Source organism: Seriola dumerili, unplaced genomic scaffold, assembly GCF_002260705.1.
Source record: "Seriola dumerili isolate Sdu_G_001 unplaced genomic scaffold, Sdu_1.0 BDQW01000018.1, whole genome shotgun sequence".
NCBI lineage: Eukaryota > Metazoa > Chordata > Actinopteri > Carangiformes > Carangidae > Seriola > Seriola dumerili.
In genome coordinates this window covers 3,710,351-3,724,256 of record NW_019174273.1, presented here as the reverse complement: position 1 = coordinate 3,724,256, position 13,906 = coordinate 3,710,351, and the positions used below count along the sequence as shown (strand labels likewise).

At 40.7% G+C, this 13,906-nt stretch overlaps 1 protein-coding gene across 2 annotated transcripts; it reads right to left on the bottom strand.

Annotated features, from left to right (window-relative positions):
• Window positions 1–2,065: 2,065 nt before the first annotated feature.
• On the bottom strand, window positions 2,066–12,615 carry LOC111233297 (NACHT, LRR and PYD domains-containing protein 12-like). Of its 2 annotated transcripts, XM_022761077.1 has the most exons (10): window positions 12,536–12,615; window positions 11,992–12,079; window positions 11,629–11,881; window positions 11,333–11,368; window positions 6,156–7,947; window positions 5,868–6,041; window positions 4,928–5,101; window positions 4,565–4,738; window positions 4,271–4,317; window positions 2,066–2,691 (listed from the first exon to the last, which is right to left on the bottom strand). In XM_022761077.1, the coding sequence occupies exons 2-10, from the start codon at window positions 12,034–12,036 to the stop codon at window positions 2,159–2,161; spliced, it is 3,228 nt and encodes a 1,075-aa protein (XP_022616798.1). In that variant the 5' UTR covers window positions 12,037–12,079; window positions 12,536–12,615; the 3' UTR covers window positions 2,066–2,158. The 2 variants fall into 2 exon arrangements, with proteins under 2 accessions (XP_022616798.1, XP_022616807.1); XM_022761086.1 differs by lacking the exon at window positions 12,536–12,615 and having other exon boundaries at window positions 12,000–12,080.
• Window positions 12,616–13,906: the final 1,291 nt, after the last annotated feature.

Sequence of the window (13,906 nt, the reverse complement as noted above, 5' to 3'; positions counted from 1 at the left end):
TGTCTCCTCTGGGTGACCTTCCACATGGAGCTAACAAGACCTGGAGCACATTGGGCGAACATTTAGAAAGTGCTGCTTCAGATATCAACACATTCAGTAGATTTTCTTTGTTTAATGTGTCAGCGCAGTTTTTTTATTGTTGACATGATTTTGGTGAAAACTAGATTCTTTTGTTAGCTACACTTTTCATGCTTCAGCTAACTAGCATTCTAGCTTAGCTGCACTTGTTTGAAGTACTCCGATAGGGGTATAGTTCAGAGATGCACTTGTGTGTGTCCACATTTAAAACAAACCAATTCAAAAGGTTTTTACTCTCACATGTTGTATTTACTTAGTTCCATCTGCTTCATGGTGGATCCAGAAGGGCTGAGTCCAGGACAACTGAACTCCAAGTCTCTTCTAAAAGGCTCCTTACCTTTTAGTCCCCCACAAATTAAATCGCATCAAGAGTGTTAGATGTCATAAATTCACTGACTGTCATAAAAATTGAGCCCACAACATTAGAACTCCCAGTCAGTTTTGTAACAGCATGAGCTGATTGGTCAGACAATTAAGCCTTCTTCCTGCAAGCTTTTCAGTCTTTACTTTGCACATCAGCATTCAAAAAATCAAGTGTCATAAGGAGTGAACTTCTTAGAGCCTTTGACTGTTTACAATAGATACTAGACTTCAAGATTCTCCTAATCTCATAAGAATTGAACCCACATCCTCAGAACTTTAGTCTATCTTCTAACAGACTAAGCTATTTGGTCAGACAATAGAAGGTTTTTCCTTCAGTCTTTTTTGGTTTTTCCTTTGAAAACTCATCGAACCTCAGAGTAGTCTTCTGTAGTCTAGAGGTATATGACTGTTGGACATTAGTCCTCTCTGGTTCTCTTACTCATTGAGCCACTCACTAAGTGACACAAACTCATCCTTTCTTACAGTTTGAACTGAGTCAGTTCAGTAGTCCTAAGATTCACAGAAAGACAAAACACTGATAAAAAACAGTGATGCTTTTATTGTGAAAAGACAAGTAAATGTCAGAATCTTAAAAAACATTTTTAAACTGTAATATTTGTAGCTTCCATCTTTAAAGATGCAATGTATAAGATGTGGCCAGAATTTTAGTTTTAGTTCAAAATTAAAAAACGTTCAACGGCAAAGAAAAGAAGCAAAACACAAGAAAATCTCGATGTGGCTTTCCACCGCTGGAGACAGCTGTTCGCGAATAAAGAGATGTGGTTTGATGCAAAGCTTGCAACTTTTCTTTTAGACTTGTGAGTAACATTTAATGTTGGTCTTTAGCAAAAAGTATCATTAGTGCAACTAATAACAAACCGTACCGACAAAAATTTCAAGTGGCATAAATGTGGTTGATGTTGTCAACAGACGTTTTAGCGGTTTAGTAGAATTTAGCCTGTTACTGCGGCTGTTGCCCAGATAGTTATGTCAGTAATTTTAGGCTTATTTTATAACCGATGAGATTCTATGGATCCAGTAGACAAAGTGAATACACGCCGATCGGTTCACCATATTGTTACCACTTTACATTATTGCTACGAGATCAGGCAGTATTGAAAGTTTAATAGGCCTTTACATTTCTGAAGAGATTTCAGTAACAGTAACACCTTGGAGTATTATTTATACCACAGTTACCACTGCCTATATTGGTGTATGTATTTTACAGTATATACATATTTGTACTACTCTCGATTGTTTATTGGTTATATAGTGTGTACACTGAATTCTTATCATACCTCTAGTTGTTTACTCTTCATTTCTTTGCATTTACATTTCATAAGATTCATACTGTTACTACTGTTCAAATTTGGTATATATCAGCATATCCATGCCAGTATTCATACTGTGTTTATTTTAGCATTTTCATAACTATCCTTACTATTTATAATACACAACAGATATAACATGTTTGAAAATACATAACTTGTATGATCTAAACAATTTGTCCGTATCAGGACCAGAATTCCAGTCCAGCCATCCCCAATGATGGACCAGCATGTGCTTTTTCTTATGCGTCTGGCCTCATCAATCATCAACAACCGCATTACAGTAACACCTTGGAGTATTATAAATAAACATATAATACATTAATCTGAAAATGTATGTGTGAGTGAATGTGTGAGTGAATAACAGGAAGGGACACTCCCTACTACACTCAACAGACAGAGAGAGAGACTGAGGAACCGAACGACCAGAACCCAAACCCAGGATACAGAGGTTCAGTGAATGTGGTGTTGAAGGTGTGGAGGTGGATCAGTGAGTCAGATGAGACTCTGTGGAAGGACAGAGTGCCAGCAGGACAGTCCACATACACTGCTACTCTGTTAGAGACAGAAGAGGAGGAGATCTGTGTTTCTGTCTTATTGTGACAGATAGAGTAACCACTACAATCAGAGCAATACAGTCTCCAAGACAGATCGTTCTCTCCAAAGAGACCGTCTTTACTTTTTCCTTTCCTTCTGATTCCTCTGTAACTCACTGATATACAAACCCTTCCTCTCCACTCGACCTCCCAGTAACAGCGACCAGTCAGACCAGTTGCACACAGCAGCTGAGGCCAGTGGTCAAATCTTGCACAGTGATCAGGATATGACTGATCCTCTTCCACATATGTCACCTTCCTGTTGTTGTCAGACAGTTTGATCTTTGTGTTCGCTGTGTTTGTTTCAAGTGTGAGTTCGCAGGAATCTGATGAAGGGAACAAGACACAATACAGCTGCAGTTATTGATCTTTCATCTGATCAGTTATTGACAGTTTGATGATGTTACGTTACCTATGAAAGTACAGGGATTGAGGGAAGTAACAATAAATTAAATAAGTGAACCAGGCAATACAAAAAGATCAATGGGAAACAGATTTTGCAAACAATAAGGGAGGGTGTCCTTCTAGATGGGAGAGTAGTTTAACTTGTGTTGCCAAAACTTCACAGAGAAGTAGCATGCCAGGTGGTGCACATCCCAAACACACTTCTCCAACAGCACAGCACTGGCTCCAGAGGCACTAGCATCAACTTCCAGCCTAGAGAGCGGCTAGGAGCAGCCAACACTGGAGCACTGCAGAGAGATTTAGCAGGCTTAAAACTATGCTGACACTCATCAGTCCACATGAACGGGAGCTTTATCAACATTGCACTTGACAAGGTTAAGTCCTCTCCATGCGTCAGCGATGCGTCAGCGATGCGTCAGCGAGCCGCTCAAACAGGAAAAAGCCAAGATGTCCGATGCCCTAGGAGTCAGAGGAACCTGCCACTACCCTTTCAACAAGTCAAGTTTAGTGATAAACACTGCAGGACCAATACTGTCAATGCAGTCCTCCATAGGAGGAAGTTGAAATGAGTCCGGAACAGTGACTGCATTGACATTTTGAAAGTACAAAACCGAGAAGTAAAAAAAGAACAAAAGGCACACCCTCATCCCAGTCTTTCCTTGTGTCATAGCATCGACTTCAAAGTCTGATAACAGCGTTTAACCGCACCCTGCAACTCTGGGTTGTAAGCACCGGACACTACATTATGAACACCCAAAGCTTACATCATCTGGTTGAAGGCTTTTGAGAGGAAATTAGTTCCTTGATCCGTCTGTACTTTTTGGAAGCCCAAAAGTAATAAAGAGCTTGGCCAAAGCTTTAATAATGACCGTGATTTTATTCAGGGAAATCACCAAAGGGAATTGAGTTGCAACACACATGACAGTTGACAAAAATTGGTTACCAGTCTTTGTGCATGGCAACAGACCTACACAGTCCACTATGACATGTTCAAATGGCTCACAGACAGCTGCGATGGGACGCATAAGTGCTGGGGACACAACTTGGTTAGGTTTGCCCACCATTTGACATGTGCAGCAGGTTTTACAAAGGCGCACCACATCAGCCTTCTTCCCAGGCCAAAAGAAATGCCTGAGGATGTGGTTGTATGTTTTAGTGACCCTCAAATGACCAGACCATGGGTGCCCAAGTGCCAACTCAAGCACGTGTTGCTGACAACCACTAGGAACCAGGATTTGGTAAACTGCACCCCAGTCCTCACCTGCTATACCTGACACTGGCACCCACCTGTGCATCAGTATATCACCTTCAACATAAAATACATGTTATCTACTGCCCCCAAGCAGGGTTCTCAAAAGCAGAGGAAAAAGACTTTGCGGGGGATGAATGAGTCCCCTAAATTGACTCATGACATCAGTGATCTGAATGAGTGATGTGACAGTTTGCAGATGGTTGAATGTGCTGCTTTGTTTTCATAAATCAAATTAAAAATACACTTACACTTCCTCAGACCTTTTCTCGACCAATGGACTCCAACAGGCTTCACCCTGAAAAGTGGAGGGGGGTCAGACCAGCACATTCCCTTTCAGCATGCAAACATGGACATTACATGACTCTCATAAACTGACCACTTACAACTAAATTCAGGAAAATATCCTGAACATCAAAGGAATTAAATGATAAAAATAAAAAACAAAACAATAGAAAATTATGAAAAAATACCCACAGAAAGTAATTTTGAGTCTAGAAAGCACTGCTGTTGGTCATCAGTTAAACAGGTTTATGAATCCTGACCTGAGAGTTTCCAGTGTACAGAGAGGACTCTCCAGTGCAGCAAACAGGAGCTTCACCCCTGAATTCTGCAGCTTGTTGTTACTCAGGTCCAGATCTCGCAGACTAGAGGACGGGGAGCTGAGAACTGAGGACAGAGCTTCACAGCTTCTATCTGAGAGGTTACAACCACTTAGACTGAAGAGACAATAATGGACAAGAGGACAAATAACGTGTGTTAAAAGAAACAAAAATCTCAGGTTGCTCTGCAGCTCACAACAAACTGCATTTTAAAACTGAGCCAAAAAATTAAACACTCAGAAATCTGCACCTGTCCACATTAACCTGAGCCTCGGTCATTTCAAAGAAACAGTAACTTGATCTCACATGAGAATTTCCAGTGTACAGTGTTGACTCTTCAGTCCAGGACACAGCAGGTCCACTCCTGGATCCTGCAGGTTGTTGTCACTCAGGTCCACTTCTGTCAATATAGAGGACTGGGAGCTGAGAACTGAGGCCAGAGCTTCACAGCTTCTCTCTAAGAGGTTACAGCCGGACAGTCTGACAATGAAAAAATCAACAATAGGATAAATAACATTTAACAAGTGTTAACAGGAACAAAATCTCAGTTTGCTCTACAGCTCTCAGCAAAATACAGGGCAGCTGATCATTCAGACACTGATTCATTAAAATCCTGTTCAGTGTCTGGGTTTATCTTGAGAGGAGAAGCTAAAACATGTGATAAAGTAGTTGTTCAATCATAAGTTTAATACCCTGCCTTACCTGAAATCATCTGTCGTCTTACTAACCACACCCAGGAAGTTATATAACCCCACAGATGAGAACAAAGAGAACCAAGGATGGACTTTCAAAACTAAAGTTATTTTATTTGGTTAACTTTACAGCAGTTATTTGGTTTGCATGGGTTTTGAATGTTTACTTGTATGAAATTGCACTAGATTAATGTTTAATACCCTAAAAGTAAAAATGGTGGAGGCATAAAGGAAGTAAATTGAGGTAATGTCTGCTTGATATGCTTTATTTTTTATTAATGTTAGTGCTGACCCTTAAAGTTAATAAGTAATTGCACTTATTTTGTCTATGTATTTTGAAATCTCTTGTCATACAGAAAATATCATCCATCTATCCATTTCTCTGCCGGAATTGATTGTCTCCCCAAGAAAGGCAACTTATCTACCCCGGATATATTGGTCTCTCACAGCACTGCTGGACAACAGTGCTTCTTAGATGCTGTTGCTCATTTAAAAACCTGGACTGTCTCCTTTAAAGGCTGTTAGAACTGCAGTCATTTAAAACAAGGTCTGACCTGAGAGTTTCCACTGAACAATGCGGGCTCTTCAGTCCGGCAGACAGCAGATTGATGCCCGAGTCCTTCAGCTTGTTGTTACTCAGGTCTAGGGCTCTCAGACTAGAGGACTGGGAGCTGAGGACTGAGGCCAGAGCTTCACAGCTTCTCTCTGAGAGGTTACAGCCATTCAGTCTGAAGAGATGACAATAAGGAATTAAAGAAGAGAGGAATTTCTTATCTCTACTGTTAAAAAGATAGAAGTGTCTTTATATGATGATGAATAAATCCAACTATCTATACACTTACAGAGCTTTGTTAGAAGCTTTGACCACTGGCAGCAGCCTCAGAAGAGCCTGCTCTGAAGCAGAGTATTTCCTCAGGTCAAACACGTCCAGATCTTTGTCTGATGACAATAAAATGAAGACCAGAGCTGACCATTGAGCAGGAGACAATTCATTTGTGGAGAGATGTCCTGATCTCAGGTACTGTTGGATCTCCTTCTCTAGAGAACGATCATTCAGTTCATTCAGACAGTGAAACAGGTTGATGCTTTTCTCTGCAGAGGCAGTCTCTTTGATCATCTTCTTGATGTACTGGACTGTTACCTGGTTTATTTTTGAGCTACTTCCTGTCTGTGTCAGCAGGCCTCGTAGAAGAGTCTGATTTTTCTGCAGTGAAAAACCCATGAGGAAGCGGAGGAACAAGTCCAGGTGTCCATTTGGACTCTGTAAGGTCTCGTCCACAGCTCTCTGGTAGAAGAGTTTGGATTTGTCTCCAAACAGTTTAGACCAACATGAGATTGATGTTTCTTCTGACAGCAGATTGACTCCAGAGGTGATGAAGGTCAGATGGACATGAAGAGCAGCCAGAAACTCCTGAACACTCAGATGGACAAAGCAGAACACCTTGTCTTGGTACAGCCCACTCTCCTCTTGAAAGATCTGTGTGAACACTCCTGAGTACACTGAGGCTGCTCTGATATCGATGCCACACTCTGTCAGGTCTGATTGATCAAAGTTTAGGTTTCCTTTCTGCAGCTGCTCAAAAGCCAGTTTCCCCAGAGACTCAATCATCTTCCTGGTCTCTGGACTCCAGTGTGGATCCGTCTCAGATCGTCCATCATACTTGACATTCTTCAGTTTGGACTGAACCACCAGGAAGTGGATGTACATCTGAGTCAGGGTCTTGGGCAACTCTCCTCCCTTTCTGGTCTTCAACACATCCTCCAGAACTGTAGCAGTGATCCAGCAAAAAACTGGGATGTGGCACATGATGTGGAGGCTTTGTGATGTCTTGATGTGGGAGATGATCCTGCTGGCCTGCACAGCTTCGAATCTCTTACTGAAGTACTCCTCCTTCTGTGGGTCAGTGAACCCTCTGACCTCTGTCACCATGCCAACACACTCAGGAGGGATCTGATTGGCTGCTGCAGGTCGTGTGGTTATCCAGAGGCGAGCAGAGGGAAGCAGGTTCCCCCTGATGAGGTTAGTCAGCAGCACATCCACTGAGGTGGACTCTGTAACATCAGTCAGGATCTCAGTGTTGTGAAAGTCCAGAGGAGGTCTACACTCATCCAGACCATCTAAAATGAACACAACCTGGAACTGATCAAACCTGCAGATTCCTGCTTCTTTGGTATCAGTAAAGAAGTGATGAACAAGTTCCACCAAGCTGAACTTTTTCTCTTTCAGGACATTCAGCTCTCTGAAAGCAAATGGAAATGTGAACTGTATGTCTTGGTTGGCTTTGTCTTCAGCCCAGTCCAGAGTGAACTTCTGTGTTAAGACTGTTTTCCCAATGCCAGCCACTCCCTTTGTCATCACTGTTCTGACTGGTTCATCTGTTCCAGGTAAGACTTTAAAGATGTCTTCTCGTCTGATGGTTGTTTCTGGTCTGACTGGTTTCCTGGATGCTGTTTCAATCTGTCTGACCTCATGTTCATAATTGACCTCTCCAGTCCCTCCCTCTGTGATGTAGAGCTCTGTGTAGATCTGATTCAGAAGGGTTGGGTTTCCTGCTTTAGCGATCCCCTCAAACACACACTGGAACTTCTTCTTTAGCTTAGATTTGACTTTAGGCTGGCATTTCTGAAGAGCCTCTGAATCAATAAAAAACAGATAAGACAACAGTAAAAAAGCACATCAGATATGCATATTGCAGGCATTTCAAATGTGGATACAAGTACTAAATTTGGCACAAATCTTCCTTGGGTATTAGTAAAACAAGTTAGCCACTCAAGAATTCAAGTCAATGTCATTTGTTGCGATAATTTCACCTACAATTTTTCCATACGAATGATCTAGGTGTGGAATCATACATTTTAATGATAGTTCACTGTAAAAAATGAAACTTGCAGGAGACTACATTTTAACAAAAATATCAGCAAACTCAAAATAAACTCATGACTTAATGTTGATTTTTGCATTTAAAAATATATATATTTTTTTACCATGTTTTAAATGTGAACATTGTTTTTTTTTTTCATTTCGTCGTCTCCCGCTTATCCAGCAGCCTCAGCAAAGAGGTCCAGACAGCCCTCTCCCCAGCCACTTCCACCAATGCTTTATTCTTTAGTATTAAGATATTAGGATGTTTCTCTTTTGGCAATTATGTTGCAAATGACATGAAGAACGGTTTGTCTTAGGTAAATATTGCCTAACATCATCAACTATTTGCTCTGTGAATGTGACAGTGTTAGGTGATAGGTCATGCCTATTGTATGTGCTAGTCCATTATATTTAGTATGGTTGGTTCTGAGAAAAAAGTCAAATGAATTTCCAGGAAACTTAACATGACAGTCCAACTACTAGCAAGTTAGTTAGCTTACATCATCTTTGACAAAGCACACATAGAGATAACTAAAGTCCAAGTTTTAAGGCAAAGTGTTTTAAGCATGTACGTTTGAAATGTCAAAGGGTGTAAATCAGTTGACAATAGTGTAATTCAACTGGGTAAAATTCTGTGGTAAAACGTGTGCTCCCTATGCCTGAAATGGCAGCCATAATGAAATTTCAAGTGGCTAGTGTCACAACTCGTCAGTCCAGTTAAGTCCTTTTTGTCTTCTTCCCTAATGTCTCTAGTATTTGTTTACCTACATCATTTCCAACCTGACCAGCAGAGCAGAGGCATGGGCCACAACAGAGTGGAGCTGGAGAGCTCCCGTGTATGATTCCCTGTTGCCAGTTCTCCCAGACTTTCACCCAGAGCTTCCAGCACATGGCTCCCAGCCAGGAGGTGGCCAGGAGGTGGACTGAGGTGGCCTGGCTTAGGTATTTTTCATGGCTCGCGACTGTGTCATGTGGCCTACAGATTTGCCCTCTCACATACTTTTTCACCGCAAAAATAGACAGAGAAAAGACCCGTTGATAGTCATATTTACATCACACCAGCAACATCACATAAAACTGACAACTTTCACTATAGTTGTCTATGTCTCAGTTAAATCTGAATATGACACTCAGATGACACTATGACCACTCCATCCAATCCAGAGTTTCCAGACCTCTCGAAGGTGGCCTGTTACCACAACCTGAAAGAGGTATTCAGCAAAACCAGTGGTTCCTCTTTGCCTCCACAATGGCCCTATGACTGCACCATAATCTTCAGCCAGGCATGTAACCCTCCTAAGGGAGGACTCTGTTCCTTGTCATCTCCTGAAACCAAGGCTATGACAAAATATGTGGAGGAGTCTTTGGCTGCTGGTATCATCTGGCCTTCCTCTTCTTCTGCCAGTGTTGACTTCTTCTTCTGGAAGAAGAAAGTCAGGACCCTGCCGTCCTGACTCAGCTACCGTGGACTCAATGACAACAGGTACCCTCTCCCTTTAATTTCCTCTGCTTTTGAACTATTACAAGGTGCTAAGCTTTTTACTAAACTGGACTTAAAGGTGCAATGTTTAAGATCTGGCCAGATCGGGCCAGAATCTTAGTTTAAAATGTTCAAAAAATGACCTAACACCATCAATAGTATGCGAAGGAGCCACAGTGATGATGTCATGACCAAGACCACCACCTATTGTATTTCAGAGATATCTACTGAAATGAGCATGCTAACCAACTAGCCGTGTCCCGGACCATGCTGTAATACCACCTATAAACACTAGATGCTGTATGATTCAGTGTAGCGTCTAGTCTGCCCTCAGTCCCACGAAGAAGAAGAGCTTCCTCCAGAGTTTGAAGTAACTCTACAGCTCCCGAGAAAAAAAAAAAGCTGCCGATGAGAAACACAGAAACGTAGAGATGTCTGTAGTGCCTAGAAAACGATATTTATTTCCATCGCGAAGAATCGCTCCGACAGGAAAACACGTTCAACGGCAAAGAAGCAAAACACGGGTGAATGCTGGTGTGTCTTCCCACCGCGGGAGACAGCTCAGGGCGAGTAAAGAGATGCGGGTGATGCCGAGCTGCAACTTTTCTGTTAGACAGGTGAGTAACGTCTAATGTTGGTCTGTAGCCTAAAGTATCATTAGTGCAAATGACAAACCGTACTGACGAACACTTCAAGTGGCATAAATGTATGAATGATGATGTCGACAGACGTTTTAGCAATGTAGCAGGATTTAGCCTGTTCCTGCGGCTGTTGTCCAGATAGACGCATCAGTAACTTTTTTACAAGAAAAAGAGACTGTTTGATCCAGAACCAGCGGGCTCAGGATCCACTGCCTATCTATCCTATTTATTATACACACACAGCAGACCTAATATGTTTGAATGTAAAGAACGTGTATGATCTAAACTAATTGCCCTATCACATGTTTGTCTGTATCAGGACCAGAATTCCAGTCCAGTCATTTCCAGTGATGGACCAGCACCTGCCTTTTCTTCTGCGTCTGGCCTCATCAATAATCAACAACCACAAACCAGTAACACCTATTGTCTATACTGTGATCTTTGGCACATCTCGCTCAGCAAAAGTTTTGTCAACACTTTTGTAGTTTTTTTTTCAGTTTTATTTTTTCAATAACTGTATCTATGTATATTTATCTTTTAGGCTGTTGCAGTACTTTATCTTTTTATTGCTATTTCCTGTTAATATGTTTATTGGATACTGCATCAAACACCAAGCCAAATACCTTGTAAGTAAAAACCTACCTCGCAATAAACCTTATTTTCTGATTCTGCCTTTGTGATGATGTCATCATCCCTTCCTCATGCTGCTGACACCCATGAGTCATGCAGTACCCCCTTACCTTCATATTTTTTATAGATAAATAAAAACATACTGTTTGTACTGCAAGTACTCATCATTTTTTTCAGTGCTATCAACAAATGTAACTATCAACAATGAATGCACATATAGATAATAAATTATAAGGAACATGGGGAAAACAACAACATGATTAACTTGACAAGGGAGAAGAGGTGAAATGTTGCCCCCTATGGAGGTACAGCAAGTTGCATGATCTTACACATTACACCTTTAAGAAACGCTTGCCACCTGGTTAGAATAAGGGAGGGGGATGATGAAAACCTGTTTAACTTTACCTGCTGCAGAAGCTGCCCGGACTTGTGACTGTGTTTCTGTTGGAGGAAAGTGAATCTTAAATAATGAATAGTTCTCTGTAAAAAAAAAGAAAAAAAAGATGCATTTTCTATTTCCATCATACCTGCGTGGCAAGAGAATGTTGGGAATAATAAATAAAAAGCATTTGTCCTCAGACATCAAGATGTTAAATAGCTTGTGCTTTAAATACATTTCAGGTATGTGTAAATCTATGTCACACTTTTGTTTCTCCATAATGTGCCATGTATATCTTTTCTTTTCCTATACCTGTCCTTACCTTCATTCCTTTTGATCTTCTGTAAAATCAACTTTGCCACCCGCATAGCATTTTCAGTGGTGTACATGCTGACCATCAAATCCACTGTTTTCGGTCTGCCTGCATTCTCCAGCTCACACCTTTTGATGGCAGGGAAACCATCCAGTAACTCAGCATTCTGCAGGTACCACTGGAAGAGTTCCAGTTCTTTAAGTCCAAAATCCTGCAAAGTTTCCAGCAGCTGTTGCTTCACAGGCGTCTCCATCTTTGCTCCCTTATAAAATAAGAGGATTTTTACAGCTCAATAACACACTCTTTCACCAAGAATGAAGGGCCCAGATTATCATATTTCACACATTGATAAAAATGCTTGTCAGGCTTTACCAGTTTACCTGTCACAGCAGTGACGGCTGACAGCAGACACACCATATCTTAGTGTTCATTCTGCTCCTCAGACATCACAGTGTAAGGTCTGTGGGTTTGATGAGAGAACAGAGAGCAGCTGAGACACTTCAGAGCAACAACAGTTAGGCATCTGAGCTAGACTCAGTTATAAAGTTTTTAGACGCCAAGATCACTTGATTTTTGTTTCAGTAGAATTTCAGTGACAATATTTCAACACATAGCAGGTTCTACTTCATCTGCTTAACATATATTTTTATCAAAAGCTGTTAGAGGATCAAATCCTTTATACAAGATGTTTTTTCTTTGTTGGGCTCCCTTTTCTAAAAGCATATTAAAGTATAATTCCAGATTATGTCAACCTGACATATACAGTACATTTCACATAAATGTGGCTCTATGTGTTGGGCTAACTTTGCAAAGATTCAAGGAAACGAGGATTCGAGCTTTACAGATAAACCTGATTGTCACATGAATTATTTTAGATCCTTGTCTCAGAGTCTGACCAAAAATAAACAGCAGCTACCAAGCGTTTGTCCCATGCGCTCCAGTTCTTGTGGGCTCCAGGTGGAAGGGTCAATTGGAAAACAGGAAGTTGGGGATTCCACTTCCACTGACTGAGCCCTGTCAAAGAAAAGTTTCTGTTACTTTGTGACAAAGCCATTTATTCTCATCAGCTGCATTGAGCACTGAGCTTTTTGGTGACACAGACTAAAGCCCTATTGTGGAGAAAAACACACATTACTCATTTGCACAACAACTAAAATTTATATAATTTCTCCTGTAAAAACATCAACTGCTCCTCCACTGATTGGCTCTTATCTGTTTCATCTCAGTGTCAGTTGAATTGACACACAAATGGGACTGAATTCATTTCACCTCAAAGCTCCAATATTACAACATTCAATCATTTCACTGACACTGAAAATTAAGATTCTAGAGCTGCAACTGACAGCTCTAAAAGATTCTTTATAACGAAATATTACTTTTATGTAATACTTAATAATCTTGAATATTTATGGATGTATAAATTCCTAATAACTTAATGTGTTTTAATCTGCCATTAGCAGCTCGAAAGTGACCAGTAGCTACATTTGTCAGGTCCATGAGCTGCAGTACAAGTATTTAACACAACATGGAAATACTAAAGTGAAGTACAAGTACTTCAGAACTGTACTTGAGTAAATGTAATCTGTTACTTTCAACTTGTGATGGGAATTCCGGCTCTTTGTGGAGAGCCGGCTCTTTTTGGCTCAGCTCACTAAAAATAGCCGGCTCTTTCGGCTCCCAAGTGGCTCCTCAGATTTTTTGTTACTTAAATTAATTTATTACCAAATTATGTGTAAAATGAATAACTAATGAAAACATAAAATATAACATATGTATAGTATGTATATGGCTTTATTAATAAACTTAACATAACTTAACATATACATAAATAAATTTTAAATAAAAAAGACCCATTTTAATTTGTGAAAAAACACAAAATCAACTAAACATCACTCAACAGAATATAAATTAAAATGTGCAACCATGTACAGTGAAAAACAAAACACAAAACACAAAATGCGAGTGTCTGTAACCCCTCCCCTCCCCCCTCCTGCTCAGTGTCGTCACACAGACGCTGACACAGCCACACATGTTGACCAATGCGGCTTTAAAAGACAATTTAAATAAATAAAAAAAATCGCTCTCGATCGCGAGCCGGCTCCCGTCGTTCACTTCAAAGAGCCGGCTCTTGTTCGCGACCGACCCATCTCTACTTTCAACCACTGTTGAATAATATGATCCTGAATATTGATCGAAGAAAGAGAAATAAATAATAAAGTCTCAGTAAGGCCCTGAAAAAACATGAAATGTTAAGTATTGATCAGACTAATGTGGATGTTAAACGTCA